General features: G+C 49.1%; 1 protein-coding gene across 2 annotated transcripts in view; it reads right to left on the reverse strand.

Annotated features, from left to right (window-relative positions):
- SYMPK (symplekin) overlaps positions 1-13,001 on the reverse strand; it is a 79,688-nt gene that overhangs the window by 26,519 nt on the left and 40,168 nt on the right. Inside the window, exons 1-8 of one of the 2 annotated variants that reach the window (XM_032227320.1) lie at positions 8,144-8,377; positions 5,946-6,117; positions 5,422-5,487; positions 4,725-4,778; positions 4,243-4,316; positions 3,447-3,573; positions 2,750-2,999; positions 1,486-1,656 (exon numbers count right to left, since the gene is read on the reverse strand). In XM_032227320.1, coding sequence (XP_032083211.1) covers positions 1,486-1,656; positions 2,750-2,999; positions 3,447-3,573; positions 4,243-4,316; positions 4,725-4,778; positions 5,422-5,487; positions 5,946-6,059 — 856 coding nt within the window. In that variant the 5' untranslated portion in view covers positions 6,060-6,117; positions 8,144-8,377. Of the gene's footprint in view, positions 1-1,485; positions 1,657-2,749; positions 3,000-3,446; positions 3,574-4,242; positions 4,317-4,724; positions 4,779-5,421; positions 5,488-5,945; positions 6,118-8,143; positions 8,378-13,001 lie in introns of those variants that run through there. The other variant, XM_032227321.1, reaches the window with a different exon arrangement.

A 13,001-nucleotide genomic window follows, 5' to 3' on the forward strand; every position in this document is an offset into this window, starting at 1 on the left:
TTGGCCCTTTTCCCATTTTGAAAGTCATTAATCCTGTTTCTGTTCGTTTGCAATTGCCCAAACATCTTAGCCGGATCCATCCTGTGTTCCATATCAACCTTATCAAGCCCGTTCGGACGTCTGACCTGCGGCCTGCAGCTGACCCTCCACCTGCTCCGTTGCTTGTTGATGGGGAACATCATTTTGAGGTCCGGGACATTTTGGATTCCCGCAAGCACCGCAATCGCGTGCAATACCTTGTAGCTTGGAAACATTTTCCCCCCTCCCACACGGAATGGGTTGATAAGTCCCACGTGCGTGCTCCCCGCTTGCTCCGGAAGTTTTATGCTGCTTATCCCGACAAGCCTTGACTTTTCTCCTTTCCCTCTCTTGTTTGTTTGTTGTTTGTCTGTTTTGTGTGTTTTGTTTGTTTTTTTTTTTCCAGGCCTGACAGCCTTTTTTCCGGGGGACGGCCGGATGTCAGCTTCTGCTTTGCTGCTGCTTCAGCTGCCATGAAACGGGAAGGGGGGGGCTTGTTGTGGGAGGGTTTTAATTGATGTGCTGGAGGTCGGCTGACGGAATGTTCCAGGGTGTTCCAGTCGTCGGGGTGTACGCATGCGTACGTGTTTCCCGCCTACATCAACGGCCTTCACATTCCATCTTGGCCTGTCTTTTTGAAGTTATCTCACACCTGACATTTGAGGGACTTATGATTGGACTGGAGCTTTGATCCTGTGGGGGGGGAACGGGCTATGCTATATATCAATTGCTTTCGCGCCATATTATTCAGATCTTGCTTCACTACTGCTCGCTTACCATTTATAATTAGTAAAAGTACTTTGGATTTCCAACCCATGGAGTCTTTTGGTCTTCTTTCCTAATTATGGAATGGAGTGGGGCCTGACAGGTGGCCTCGGAGCCTTCCTTCCAACCCAGCTTCGAGTAAGTGGGGACCACTCAGTACGGCCTTTGGAGTTTTGGGAGTTGTGGCGCCCACCCAGGGGCCCCTTTTAAGGGGACCATGCACCCCTCCGTGATGAGTCCAACTGGTCTGGCGGAAGGCGAGCTGAAGGGGGAATTCGCTGGCTGGGGAATTCTGGGAGTTGAAGTCCGGACATCTTCAAGTGGCCAAGGTTGAGAAACACTGGCCCAGAGCCACAGCTGTGCCAGAATTCCGAGGGTCTCCCCACTACGTTCACTACCGGATATAATAATGGTGGCCTCGGAGCCTTCCTTCCAACCCAGCTTCGAGTAAGTGGGGACCACTCAGTACGGCCTTTGGAGTTTTGGGAGTTGTGGCGCCCACCCAGGGGCCCCTTTTAAGGGGACCATGCACCCCTCCGTGATGAGTCCAACTGGTCTGGCGGAAGGCGAGCTGAAGGGGGAATTCGCTGGCTGGGGAATTCTGGGAGTTGAAGTCCGGACATCTTCAAGTGGCCAAGGTTGAGAAACACTGTCTTGAAGAGTACAGCCAAGCTGCTGATGCTGTGACTCTGGCTGGCTTACCGTGCAGGGTCTCGTAGGCCTGGATCACCTCTGACATGAACATGGGCCGCTGTCGGGCAATGGAGGCCAGGGAGCCCAGGGCTGCCGTCAGGTTGATGCTGGAGATGGCCGGGTGTACCATGAACTTCAGAAGCTGCTCGAGCGCTGCCTTCCCTTCCTCCCATAGGGCATCTGGGGGGTGGGGAAAGAGAGGCACTTAGTAAAAATCAACTTATAAACTGTTGCCTGTCAGGCCCCAAGAACCCAGGAGGAGCCCTAGTGACTCCTTAAGCAGACGTCTTTGTTCTGCCACGCCTGTAGACAGAATCGTGCCACACTAAAGCAGTCGGGCTACATCCCCAAGCCTATACTTAGGGAACTGTTAGGGAGGAGCTGTCTTCACTCTCTTTCTCTCACACACCAAACTCTCTGAACTGAGTTTGCCTCTTTGCTCCTCTGGAATGCAGCCCCTCCCTCCTGGGAATCCGGCCCACGACATTCCATCACACTGTGCATTATTCCGCTGATTGACCCTGTTCCCTGCTTTTCCTAAAGCAGCACCTGTGCCACACTCTCCACCAGTGGGATTTCCACAGCAACCCAGGCAGGTAGGTGAGGCTGAAAGCAGCGGGCCCCAAAGTCCTCCCGTGGACTTCCAAATGTCAGAGAGTGCCGTATTTTTCGGAGTATAAGACGTACCTTTTTTGCTTCAAAAAAAGAGGCTGAAAATCTGGGTGCATCTTATACACTGAATACAGCCTTTTGTTTACCTCCTGAAACCCCTCCCCTTCACCAAAATGGCCGTGCGTAGCTTGTAGGAGGCTTTCAGAGAGCTCCTGGGGGCTGGGGAGGGCAGAAATGAGTGAAAAATGGGCCATTTTTTGCTCAATTTTACACCCCCCCCCCCAAGACTCCAGTAGCACACTATAAGCTTCCTAATGCCCTTTCTGGGGAAAAAATGGGCCCGTTTTTACGAAAAACGGGACGTTTTTGGGGAGGTTTGCAGAATGCAAAAACTTTTTTAAAAAATTTGCCTCTTCAAAACCTTGGTGCGCCTTATACTCCAAAAAATACTGTATTTCAATCTGTCTCTTCCCCTCTACCTTGGCAGCTTCCATATGTGGGGACTCCAATTCTCAGAATCCCCACACATCTCACAGTTGTCCAGGTTGAAAAACATTAATTGCCCACACCTATCCAGGGGCGGGCGATTCGTTTTCTCAAGAGGCCGTATGAGAAACTGCGATGGAGGGTCACCACAACTGCCCCACTGGGGGCTCCTTACTGTATTTGATGTATGTGTGGTCCGTGGGAACCCGGTCGAGGCTGATGTCATTCTCGTGTCGCTTGGGCACCTCCGATTCTGGCATGCGGGGCGAGAGGGTGATGATCAGCCCCTCCACGAACTTGATGGCGTGAGTGCGGATCCCGTCGTTGTCGGAGTCCAGCAACTGGATGATTTCATTGGCCATGGCCGAGACCATCTCCCAGCAGGCTTCCTGCATCTCGTTGATCACCCTGGACTTCACCATCCACTGGGCAGCAAAAAAAGAGGAAGGAAGCCCGTGAGCAGCTCCGCCCGCTAGCCAGAGCAATTTAAGGGGGCACAGGTAGAGAAAGGCTGCTCACTCCAATCCTGTGCCCTCGTGACCCCCCACCCACTTCCCACCCAGGGTTTTTCTGTCCTGTTCACTTGGGTCCATCCCGTTCCTCTAGGGTGGTGCGAATCTCAGGTTGCACTTTTCATTTCAAGAAGTGAGGATGATGTCGGGAAAACTCCCAGTCAAAATGGAAGGAAGGGTCAAGTGAGGCTCTAGCTTGGCATCCTTGCACAGCTTCGAGCCTTATCTGGCCATTCCCAGGGGAAAGTAAGCAGTCCGGGGAGATTCTTGTAACGTAGGCGGGAGGCAATGAAGCCGCTGACTTTTGTTATTCACAAGTGGCTCTGCTTGCTTGCCTGCCACTGACGATGAGCAGCTCACCTGCAGGGCCACCTTATACAGCTGGGTCATGGCCAGGATGGCCTTCTTCACCACGTTGACATTCTCATCCCTCAGCAGCATGTTCAGGTTGGCAATGAGCTTGAGCAACAGCTCCGTGTCCCGTTTGCTGAAAAGAACAAAGGCGAAAACGGGAACGAATCGAAAGAGGACGAGGCAGCGGTCTACAAATACGGCTGCCACAGAAATAAAAGGAAGCACTTCAGGAACCAGGTTAGCAATAGCAATAGCAGTTAGACTTATATACCGCTTCATAGGGCTTTCAGCCCTCTCTAAGCGGTTGACAGAGTCAGCATATTGCCCCCAACAACAATCCAGGTCCTCATTTCACCCACCTCAGAAGGATGGAAGGCTGAGTCAACCCTGAGCCGGTGAGATTTGAACAGCCGAACTGCAGAACTGCAGTCAGCTGAAGTAGCCTGCAGTGCTGCATTTAACCACTGTGCCACCTCGGCTCTTGAATGGCCTGTCGCTCCCTCGGAAGCATGAGGATCAGAATGGCAAATTCTCCTGGCCCTTTCCAAAATGGCTAAAGCAGGGCTCTCCAAACTTGGCAGCTTTTAAGACTTGTGGACTTCAACTCCCAGAATTCCTCAGCCGCCCATGCTGAAAGTCCTCCCTCTGCCTTTGAATGAACTTTTAATGCTCAGTTTTGCTTTTACCTTTTGATGTCCCATTTTGAATTGTACCCCGCCCAGAGTCCCTCTGGAAGGGAGAGCTGGGCAGTTTCTAAATGTGACAAATGCGTAAATAAATGAAAAGGACACCGTGGACTTACCAGGCTTCCTCTATGAACCCGATTACAAATTTCCGCACCTCGACAGACTTATCTGCCTGGAAAGCGATGATTTCCTAAAACAGAAAAGGGGGAGGGATTTGCTTTCATGGTGGTTTGGCCTTTCAGCCCCCCCAAAAAAACACAACTCATTGCGAGCCAAGTGGGAACAGAGCTCGAGTAATAGACAGGAAGGAGGAAGATTAAGGGCCGAGTCCAGTTCTAGCAGCCACCATCTCCCCACCGGTTGGTTATTCTGGTTGACACAAATTAACAGAATAAGAGAGTTGGAAAGGTCCTTGGAGGTCTTCTAGTCCAACCCTCAAGCAGGAGGCCCTAAACCAGTGTTTCTCAACCCTGGTGACTTTAAGTCCTATGGACTTCAACTCCCAGAATCCCTCAGCCATAGCTTATGGGCAGGAAGAAACACAAAGCAGATACTGTGGAGAAAAAGATATTCCTATGGAGATTCCCGGCCAACTCACATCCAGGAAGTTATCCAGCAATGTAGGGTCCTTGTTTATAATCAATTCCTGGACCTAGGAAAAAAGGGGAAAGAAAAGAAAATGAAGAATAGAGGCAAGCAAGAAGAAAAAGCTGGAAGAATCCATCTGGCACATCATGAAACTCCTGGAATATTCCTGTGTGCCAGCCACAGGTCACACTGATGGGAGCAAATGCTCTTCTGTACAAAGGTTGTGGGGAAAATCCAGGAGGAGATACAGACTCCAGAGACGTTCATAATTTGCTGGAGATTAATTCATTTAGCTCACGGATGCAAAAATGGCTCTAACATACAAATTTGCCTATGATTTTAATTCTCTAATACAGCGTTTCTCAACTTTTAAGACGTGTGGACTTCAACTCCCAGAATGCCGAATTCAACTCCTAGAATGCCGGCTGGGGAATTCAGGGAGTTGAAAGTCCACACGTCTTAAAAGTTGCCAAGATTGAAAAAAAAAAAACATCTCCAATAGGTTAACTGAAATTACATGGTAGAAGTAGTTCTCAACTTACGGCCACAATCGAGTCCATTGGGCTATTCAATTACCTAGCAGCTAAATTGGAGGAAGTTAGGCCATCGGCTCCCCTAATGGTGCTTCAACCGGCTTAGTCAGAGAGGGGACCATTTAACTGAAGAAAGCCTGGGTTCAAATTCAAGAAAAGGAAAAAGTGACTTACTTGTTTAAGGATCGTGATTTTAGACTCGTTGACTATTAAGGCAGCTTGATTCAGCAAATCTACCACCTGGTTATTTAAAAAAAATAAATCTAAAATCAGTATCAGGAACAAAAAGAAAATCCAGAGAAGTCTATTATATGTATGGGAAATTAGTGGGTGTAATAGATCCTAATAATTGATGTAAAAGAGATTGAATGGAAAAAGAGTTTGATTTTTTTTTTTTTAAAAAAAAACATGATTTATTTTCTTGCAAATGTAACACTCCATGATTGGAAGAACGAACTACAGAGGAGGGGGGTAGGGATTCGACCCGTGGACTTCAACTCCCAGAATTCCAGCTGATTTAGGAATTCTGGGAGTTGAAGTCCACAGGTCGTAAAGGGAGCTATAGTTGCCTATAGAGGAAGATGGGAAGAAATGGTAAAGCTGGGAACTCCATTAAGTCCCAATTGGTTTTAAGATGATGGGTCCAGCCTGAACTCATATCATGGCAACGTTCAAGCTTCACATCCTGGCAGCCTTACTTTCTCTGACGTGGTCATGGTGTCGATCTCTGCCATTTCCTCTCCTGAAAAGAACTGGGAGGCAATGCTCATCCGTAAAAGGCCGGGGTCTCCCACCCCACTTGTGTTCGCCATGGCTTCCCACCCTCGATCAAGTCGACAACAGGCAAAATCCAGCCGAGCGAACCGAGACCTGGGAATAAAAGCAGAGGGCGTCAGTTTAAAAAGCAAGCTAGGAAGAAACTAGTTCAGTGTTTCTCAACCTTGTCAACTTGAAGATGTCTGGACTTCAACTCCCAGAATTCCCCAGCCAGCGAATGCTGGCTGGGGGATTCTGGGAGTTGAAGTCCGGACATCTTCAAGTTGCCACGGTTGAGAAACACTGTCCTAACCACTGCTGGGGAATTCTGGGAGTTGAAGTCCAGACATCTTCAAGTTGACAAGGTTGAGAAACACTGAACTAGCGGAAATTGAGAGAGTAACTTGCAAAGATTCTGGAGGAGTTTCTCAACTTCAACAAAGTTTAATAGGTATGGACTTCAACTCCCAGAATCCCCCAAACTGCCCAGGATTCCCCAGCCAGTGGGGGAATTTGCTGAGCTTGAGAAACGCTGGTCTAAAAAAAAAAACAGATTTAACAAATGGGTATTTATGATTCCTCCTCCAGGAGCGGCTCCGTCCAATCTCTCTGGGTCATGTGGCGCTGAGTCCCACAGGGTCACACACACCCTGGTGCTGGATGAGCCCCTGAAAGGCAGATTGTTTTGGAGGGTGGCTTCCACTTGCCACACTGGCTGGGGATGAGAGGGGAACGTGCTGGTTGGGGATGATGGAAGTATACACTGGCTGGGGAGGATGGGGTCAAGTTGGCTGGAGATGAAGGGGATACAAGGCTGGCTGGGGATGATGTGGATACAGGTTAAATGGGGGTGAAGGGGGGGCTGGCTGGGGATGATGGGGACACAGGTTAAATGGGGATGAAGGGGGGCTGGCTGGGGATAATGGGGATACAGGTTAAATGGGGATGAAGGGGGGCTGGCTGGGGATGATGGGGACACAGGTTAAATGGGGATGAAGGGGGGCTGGCTGGGGATAATGGGGATAAAGGTTAAATGGGGGGGTGAAGAGGGGCTGGCTGGGGATGATGGGGACACAGGTTAAATGGGGGTGAAGGGGGGCTGTCTGGGGATGATGGGGACACAGGTTAAATGGGAGGGTGAAGGGGGGCTGGCTGGGGATAATGGGGATACAGGTTAAATGGGGATGAAGGGGGGCTGGCTGGGGATAATGGGGATACAGGTTAAATGGGGATGAAGAGGGGCTGGCTGGGGATAATGGGGATACAGGTTAAATGGGGATGAAGGGGGGCTGTCTGGGGATGATGGGGACACAGGTTGGGGATGAAGGGGGGCTGGCTGGGGATAATGGGGATACAGGTTAAATGGGGATGAAGGGGGCTGGCTGGGGATAATGGGGATACAGGTTAAATGGGGATGAAGAGGGGCTGGCTGGGGATGATGGGGATACAGATTAAATGGGGGGTGAAGGGGGGCTGGCTGGGGATAATGGGAATACAGGTTAAATGGGGGGGTGAAGGGGGGCTGGCTGGGGATAATGGGGATACAGGTTAAATGGGGATGAAGGGGGGCTGGCTGGGGATAATGGGGATACAGGTTAAATGGGGATGAAGAGGGGCTGGCTGGGGATAATGGGGATACAGATTAAATGGGGATGAAGGGGGGCTGGCTGGGGATAATGGGGACACAGGTTAAATAGGGATGAAGGGGGGCTGGCTGGGGATAATGGGGATACAGGTTAAATGGGGATGAAGAGGGGCTGGCTGGGGATAATGGGGATACAGATTAAATGGGGATGAAGGGGGGCTGGCTGGGGATGATGGGAATACAGGTTAAATGGGGGGGTGAAGGGGGGCTGGCTGGGGATAATGGGAATACAGGTTAAATGGGGGGGTGAAGGGGGGCTGGCTGGGGATGATGGGGGTACGAGTCCAGCACCTCCAAAAGGCCAATTGCTGAGCGTCCGAGGGCAGCCATCTCGCCCTAAGAGCCCCCCAAATGTCCACCCTTCGCAGACCCCCCCACCCCCCACCAAGATGACCTCCCCGTCCCTGGGGGGGGAGGGGTGGCTCTGACACCCCAACGGGCCCCTTCCGTTCCCATGACAACCGCTAGGCCTCTTTCAGCGCGGCCTCCTCTTACCAGCAGAGCCGGGCAGCGCCTTTCCTTCGCCTCAGTGAGCGAAAACTAATTTCTGGGGCTTTCTCTCCCCCCCCCCCCACTCCTCTTTTATTTATTTTTCAGCCAAGCTTCCGCAAGACCCTCCAGTCGGCAAACGCAAATCCCCCTTCGCCTTGAGTGATGCGCCGCCGCGCATGCGCGAAGAGCAAGGCCTCTTGGGTAGCGTAGTTTGCTTCGGCCGCCCCTCCAAAGCCGGCCCCTGGCTGGCTTCTCCGTTTAAGAAGGAGGGAGAGGCTAAGCGCGCGGGCCGCAAGGCACCCTGGGTAGCGCAGCTCTTGACGGCCGAGTGGCGTCACGCGCCCCAACATTGTCCAGGAGGCGCGGCGTGTGCAAAGGGTTCTGGGAGGCGTAGTTTCCCCCCCCCCCCACGAGGCGACGTGCGCCGCCGCGGGGAATCCTGGGGAGTCTGGAAGCGCCTCCATTTTGTAACGTTCGGGGAAAATGTGAGGGAAATTGCGCCGCTGTCATGAGGAGAAGGCGGGGCCCTGTTGGATCCCCGTTGGGTTATTTTTTCCTCAGGAAACAATTTCTGACGCGGTTTTTAGGCTTCTCCTTTTTTTAAAAAATATTTTGGCATTCTGTATTTTAACCATTCGCCGAATAAGCCAAAAATTTACCTCAAAAAAAAAAAAAAGGGGGAATATGTGCCGGACAGGGAATTAATTTAAACGTATTGCCTACCCCTGTCGTGAGAAATTGAAATACAAAAGGAAAAGACATGAAAATACACATAGCTGCCTTGGGTGATTAGCAAAAGTAACAAAGGTAGGATAGCAACAACGACAAATAGGTAAATGAAAGCCAAGTAATGCAAAAAAATATATATAACCCTCGATATTTGAATTTTAAGAAGTTGGAAAGGGGGGGGAAGTATATTTATTTAGGCTAAATTATATAGCCTTCTACTCACAGCAACTGTAGGCGGCTTACAGAAAATGAAAATAAATAGAAGAAATAAAAATTGAAATAATAATGAAATAATATCCTGCCCTTCCATTTGTATCCCCAACCACAAGCCCTGATTTGACTGAACTTTGCACCTGACATTAATTGTCATTGTTTTTTTTAATCTGGGTCCTAAAAACCACATTTCAGCTTCAAAATAGCAGGTTAAAAAATGGCTGTCATTCCGAATGGCACCTTCCTCATCAGAGAACAAAGTCTAGGGCAGGTACTGTGCCCAACTCATAGAAGGGAAAGGGCCGCATTGATGAGCCAGTTTGGCCCAGTGGTTAAGGCACCTGGCTAGAAACCAGGAGATGCTGAGTTCTAGTTCCCATTCAGCCTTGAAACCAGCTAAGGGACTTTGGGCCAATCGCCAGGAGATGCTGAGTTCTAGTTCCCATTTAGCCTTGACAGGAGATGCTGAGTTCTAGTTCCCATTTAGCCTTGAAACAAGTTAGGGACTTTGGGCCAATCGCCAGGAGATGCTGAGTTCTAGTTCCCATTTAGCCTCGAAACAAGTTAGGGACTTTGGGCCAGTCACCAGGAGATGGTGAATTCTAGTTCCCATTCAGCCTTGAAACCAGCTAAGGGACTTTGGGCCAATCGCCAGGAGATGCTGAGTTCTAGTTCCCATTTAGCCTTGAAACCAGCTAAGGGACTTTGGGCCAATCGCCAGGAGATGCTGAGTTCTAGTTCCCATTTAGCCTTGAAACCAGCTAAGGGACTTTGGGCCAGTCGCCAGGAGATGCTGAGTTCTAGTTCCCATTTAGCCTTGAAACCAGCTAAGGGACTTTGGGCCAATCGCCAGGAGATGCTGAGTTCTAGTTCCCATTTAGCCTTGAAACCAGCTAAGGGACTTTGGGCCAATCGCCAGGAGATGCTGAGTTCTAGTTCCCATTTAGCCTTGAAACCAGCTAAGGGACTTTGGGCCAATCGCCAGGAGATGCTGAGTTCTAGTTCCCATTTAGCCTTGAAACCAGCTAAGGGACTTTGGGCCAATCGCCAGGAGATGCTGAGTTCTAGTTCCCATTTAGCCTTGAAACCAGCTAAGGGACTTTGGGCCAATCGCCAGGAGATGCTGAGTTCTAGTTCCCATTTAGCCTTGAAACCAGCTAAGGGACTTTGGGCCAATCGCCAGGAGATGCTGAGTTCTAGTTCCCATTTAGCCTCGAAACAAGTTAGGGACTTTGGGCCAATCACCAGGAGATGGTGAATTCTAGTTCCCATTCAGCCTTGAAACCAGCTAAGGGACTTTGGGCCAATCGCCAGGAGATGCTGAGTTCTAGTTCCCATTTAGCCTTGAAACCAGCTAAGGGACTTTGGGCCAGTCGCCAGGAGATGCTGAGTTCTAGTTCCCATTTAGCCTTGAAACCAGCTAAGGGACTTTGGGCCAATCGCCAGGAGATGCTGAGTTCTAGTTCCCATTTAGCCTTGAAACAAGTTAGGGACTTTGGGCCAATTACCAGGAGATGGTGAATTCTAGTTCCCATTCAGCCTTGAAACCAGCTAAGGGACTTTGGGCCAATCGCCAGGAGATGCTGAGTTCTAGTTCCCATTTAGCCTTGAAACAAGTTAGGGACTTTGGGCCAATTACCAGGAGATGGTGAATTCTAGTTCCCATTCAGCCTTGAAACCAGCTAAGGGACTTTGGGCCAATCACCAGGAGATGCTGAGTTCTAGTTCCCATTTAGCCTTGAAACCAGTTAAGGGACTTTGAGCCAATCGCCAGGAGATGGTGTGTTCTAGTTCCACCTTAGGCATAAAAGCCAGCTGGGTGACTTTGTTTCAGTCCTCCCTCTCTCTCTCTCCCTCCCTCCCTCCCTCTCTCTCTCTCTCTCAGCCCAACCCACCTCACAGGGTTGTTGTTGGGGGGGCAGATAGGTAGAGAAAGGCATATGTATGCCGCCTTACTTGTAAAAAGGTGGGATTGAAATAATAATAATTAAGAAATAATTGATATCACAATCGCTGGCATTTAGCAATAAGATGCCAGGCAGGGTGTTGGTATTCTTGGAGAGGCACTGCAGGTGCATGGCACTATATCTTTCAGGTTGTCACTAGCAGATCTGTTTGGCAGCAATGGATTTCCATTACTGGCAGGCTGCATGTAGCCCCGGGGCTCTCTACTATGCAGGCTAAAACTGCCTACAATTGTTGCAAGATTTATTGAAAACAATCAAAAAAGGGAAACTAAAAAAGACAAGGAAAAAATCGGCTCAAATCTCTCCTAGTCCTGCTTCAGTCCATTGGGTCCAGCGGCCGTTGAAAGTGGTACCGAAAGTAAACGAAACAAGCAAAACGTAATTACAAAACTGGAAGAAAACATTTCGTATTTTGCAGATCGGGACAGTTTGGAAAGCGAATCTGGCTTGTTTTTATTTTTCCCAATAAAAATCCCCTTTTGGTCCTTTAGAGGGAGGCAGTTCTCCGTTGCTAGATACTCATCCCAGGTTTCTGCTGCAGAGTTCAGAAACCGCTTGTGGGTGCTGCCGGGCCCGGTTGTTAATAATTGGTTCAGAAGCTCATTGGATGCAACTGTGCCTCTAGAAGACACCACGGTTCTAATTGTTTTATTTGATGTTGGGATAATCTTAGTGTTAGATAACTTTTGAGGCAATATTCTATTATTTCCTTTGAAGATGCTCAGGCGAAAAAGCTGAACCAATAGAAAAATGTACATATAATTATAGTCCGGGATGTTTGGGGGGGGGGGACGACTGGGCATTTGTTCCATAAGGGCCTAGTTAAGAAAAGAGTATGGTCAGTCGATTGTTCTTATAGCCTAATTAGTTATCATTGCTGGAGGTTTTTAAGAAGAGACTGGAGAGTCAATTGTCCAGAATGGTATAGGGTCTCCTGCCTGAGGAAGGGGTTAGACTAGAAGAGCTCCAAGGGCCCTTCCAACTCTGTTCTTCTGTATTCATTTTTTGCCTTTTGTTTGACAAAACCACGGGCATCACCAAATCCCCTGTGTAGTGCTGATCCTAGAGGGAAAAAAATATTATTTTCCACAAAACCCTATTATCACAAATACCATTGAGATGTCACTTGTGTCTATCCAGCTTTATAGCTGATTCAGCAAACCATGATTAAAACAAATCTTTGCTTAATGCTGTTTCAGTCGGCATGGGTCAACAATATTTTTGAGCAGTCCAGGTTTGGTGATGTGTAAGGAAAAAGTGGTCTTGATTCTTTGCGAAGAATGAGCACCATGTCGGAATTGTACTTTTTCCTGGGCAGCAAGTTGGTGTTTAAAGGCTATAATTCTGTTTTCATGTGTCTTAGAGCAAGGGGTGTCCAACCTTGGCCACTTTAAGACTTGTGGATTTCAACTCTCCGAATTCTGGGAATTGAAGTCCACAAGTCTTAAAGTGGCCAATATTGGACAGCCCTGTCTTAGAGCATTATCGACTAATCAGTGAGGGCAGCGCCCATCCAATCTGGTTTAAATATTTTTTAATTTCATGAGCCACCACCCAGAGTCCTTGCACCCTTCTCTTCTGGCCAGGGTGCAAGAATTTGGTCTCAATAAAAGTGGTTGCGAGAGCTGAATCTTGTTTACATGCAGGCCGTAGGGAACTTAGACACAGTATGGGAAATTATCTCCACTTGGCTGGCTATCTCCAACATGCTCAACCAGAAACAAACAAAGGATTCTAGCATGCTGCATATTGGAATTACGTTATTCGTCCCAGACAATGGGAGAAAACCCAGGATTGAACAATAAGTCTCGTTGCAGGGTCCAAAGTACCATTCCCCATTTAGGAATGAGGAGGGGGCAGGGATAAACATACCTCAGCCAAAGCAACTCCTAAGCTAACTGGGGAAACCTTTGGAGTGAAATTCAATTTCCTTTGCACCCCCTATAGCCCCC

Source organism: Thamnophis elegans, chromosome 12, assembly GCF_009769535.1.
Source record: "Thamnophis elegans isolate rThaEle1 chromosome 12, rThaEle1.pri, whole genome shotgun sequence".
Taxonomy (NCBI): domain Eukaryota; kingdom Metazoa; phylum Chordata; class Lepidosauria; order Squamata; family Colubridae; genus Thamnophis; species Thamnophis elegans.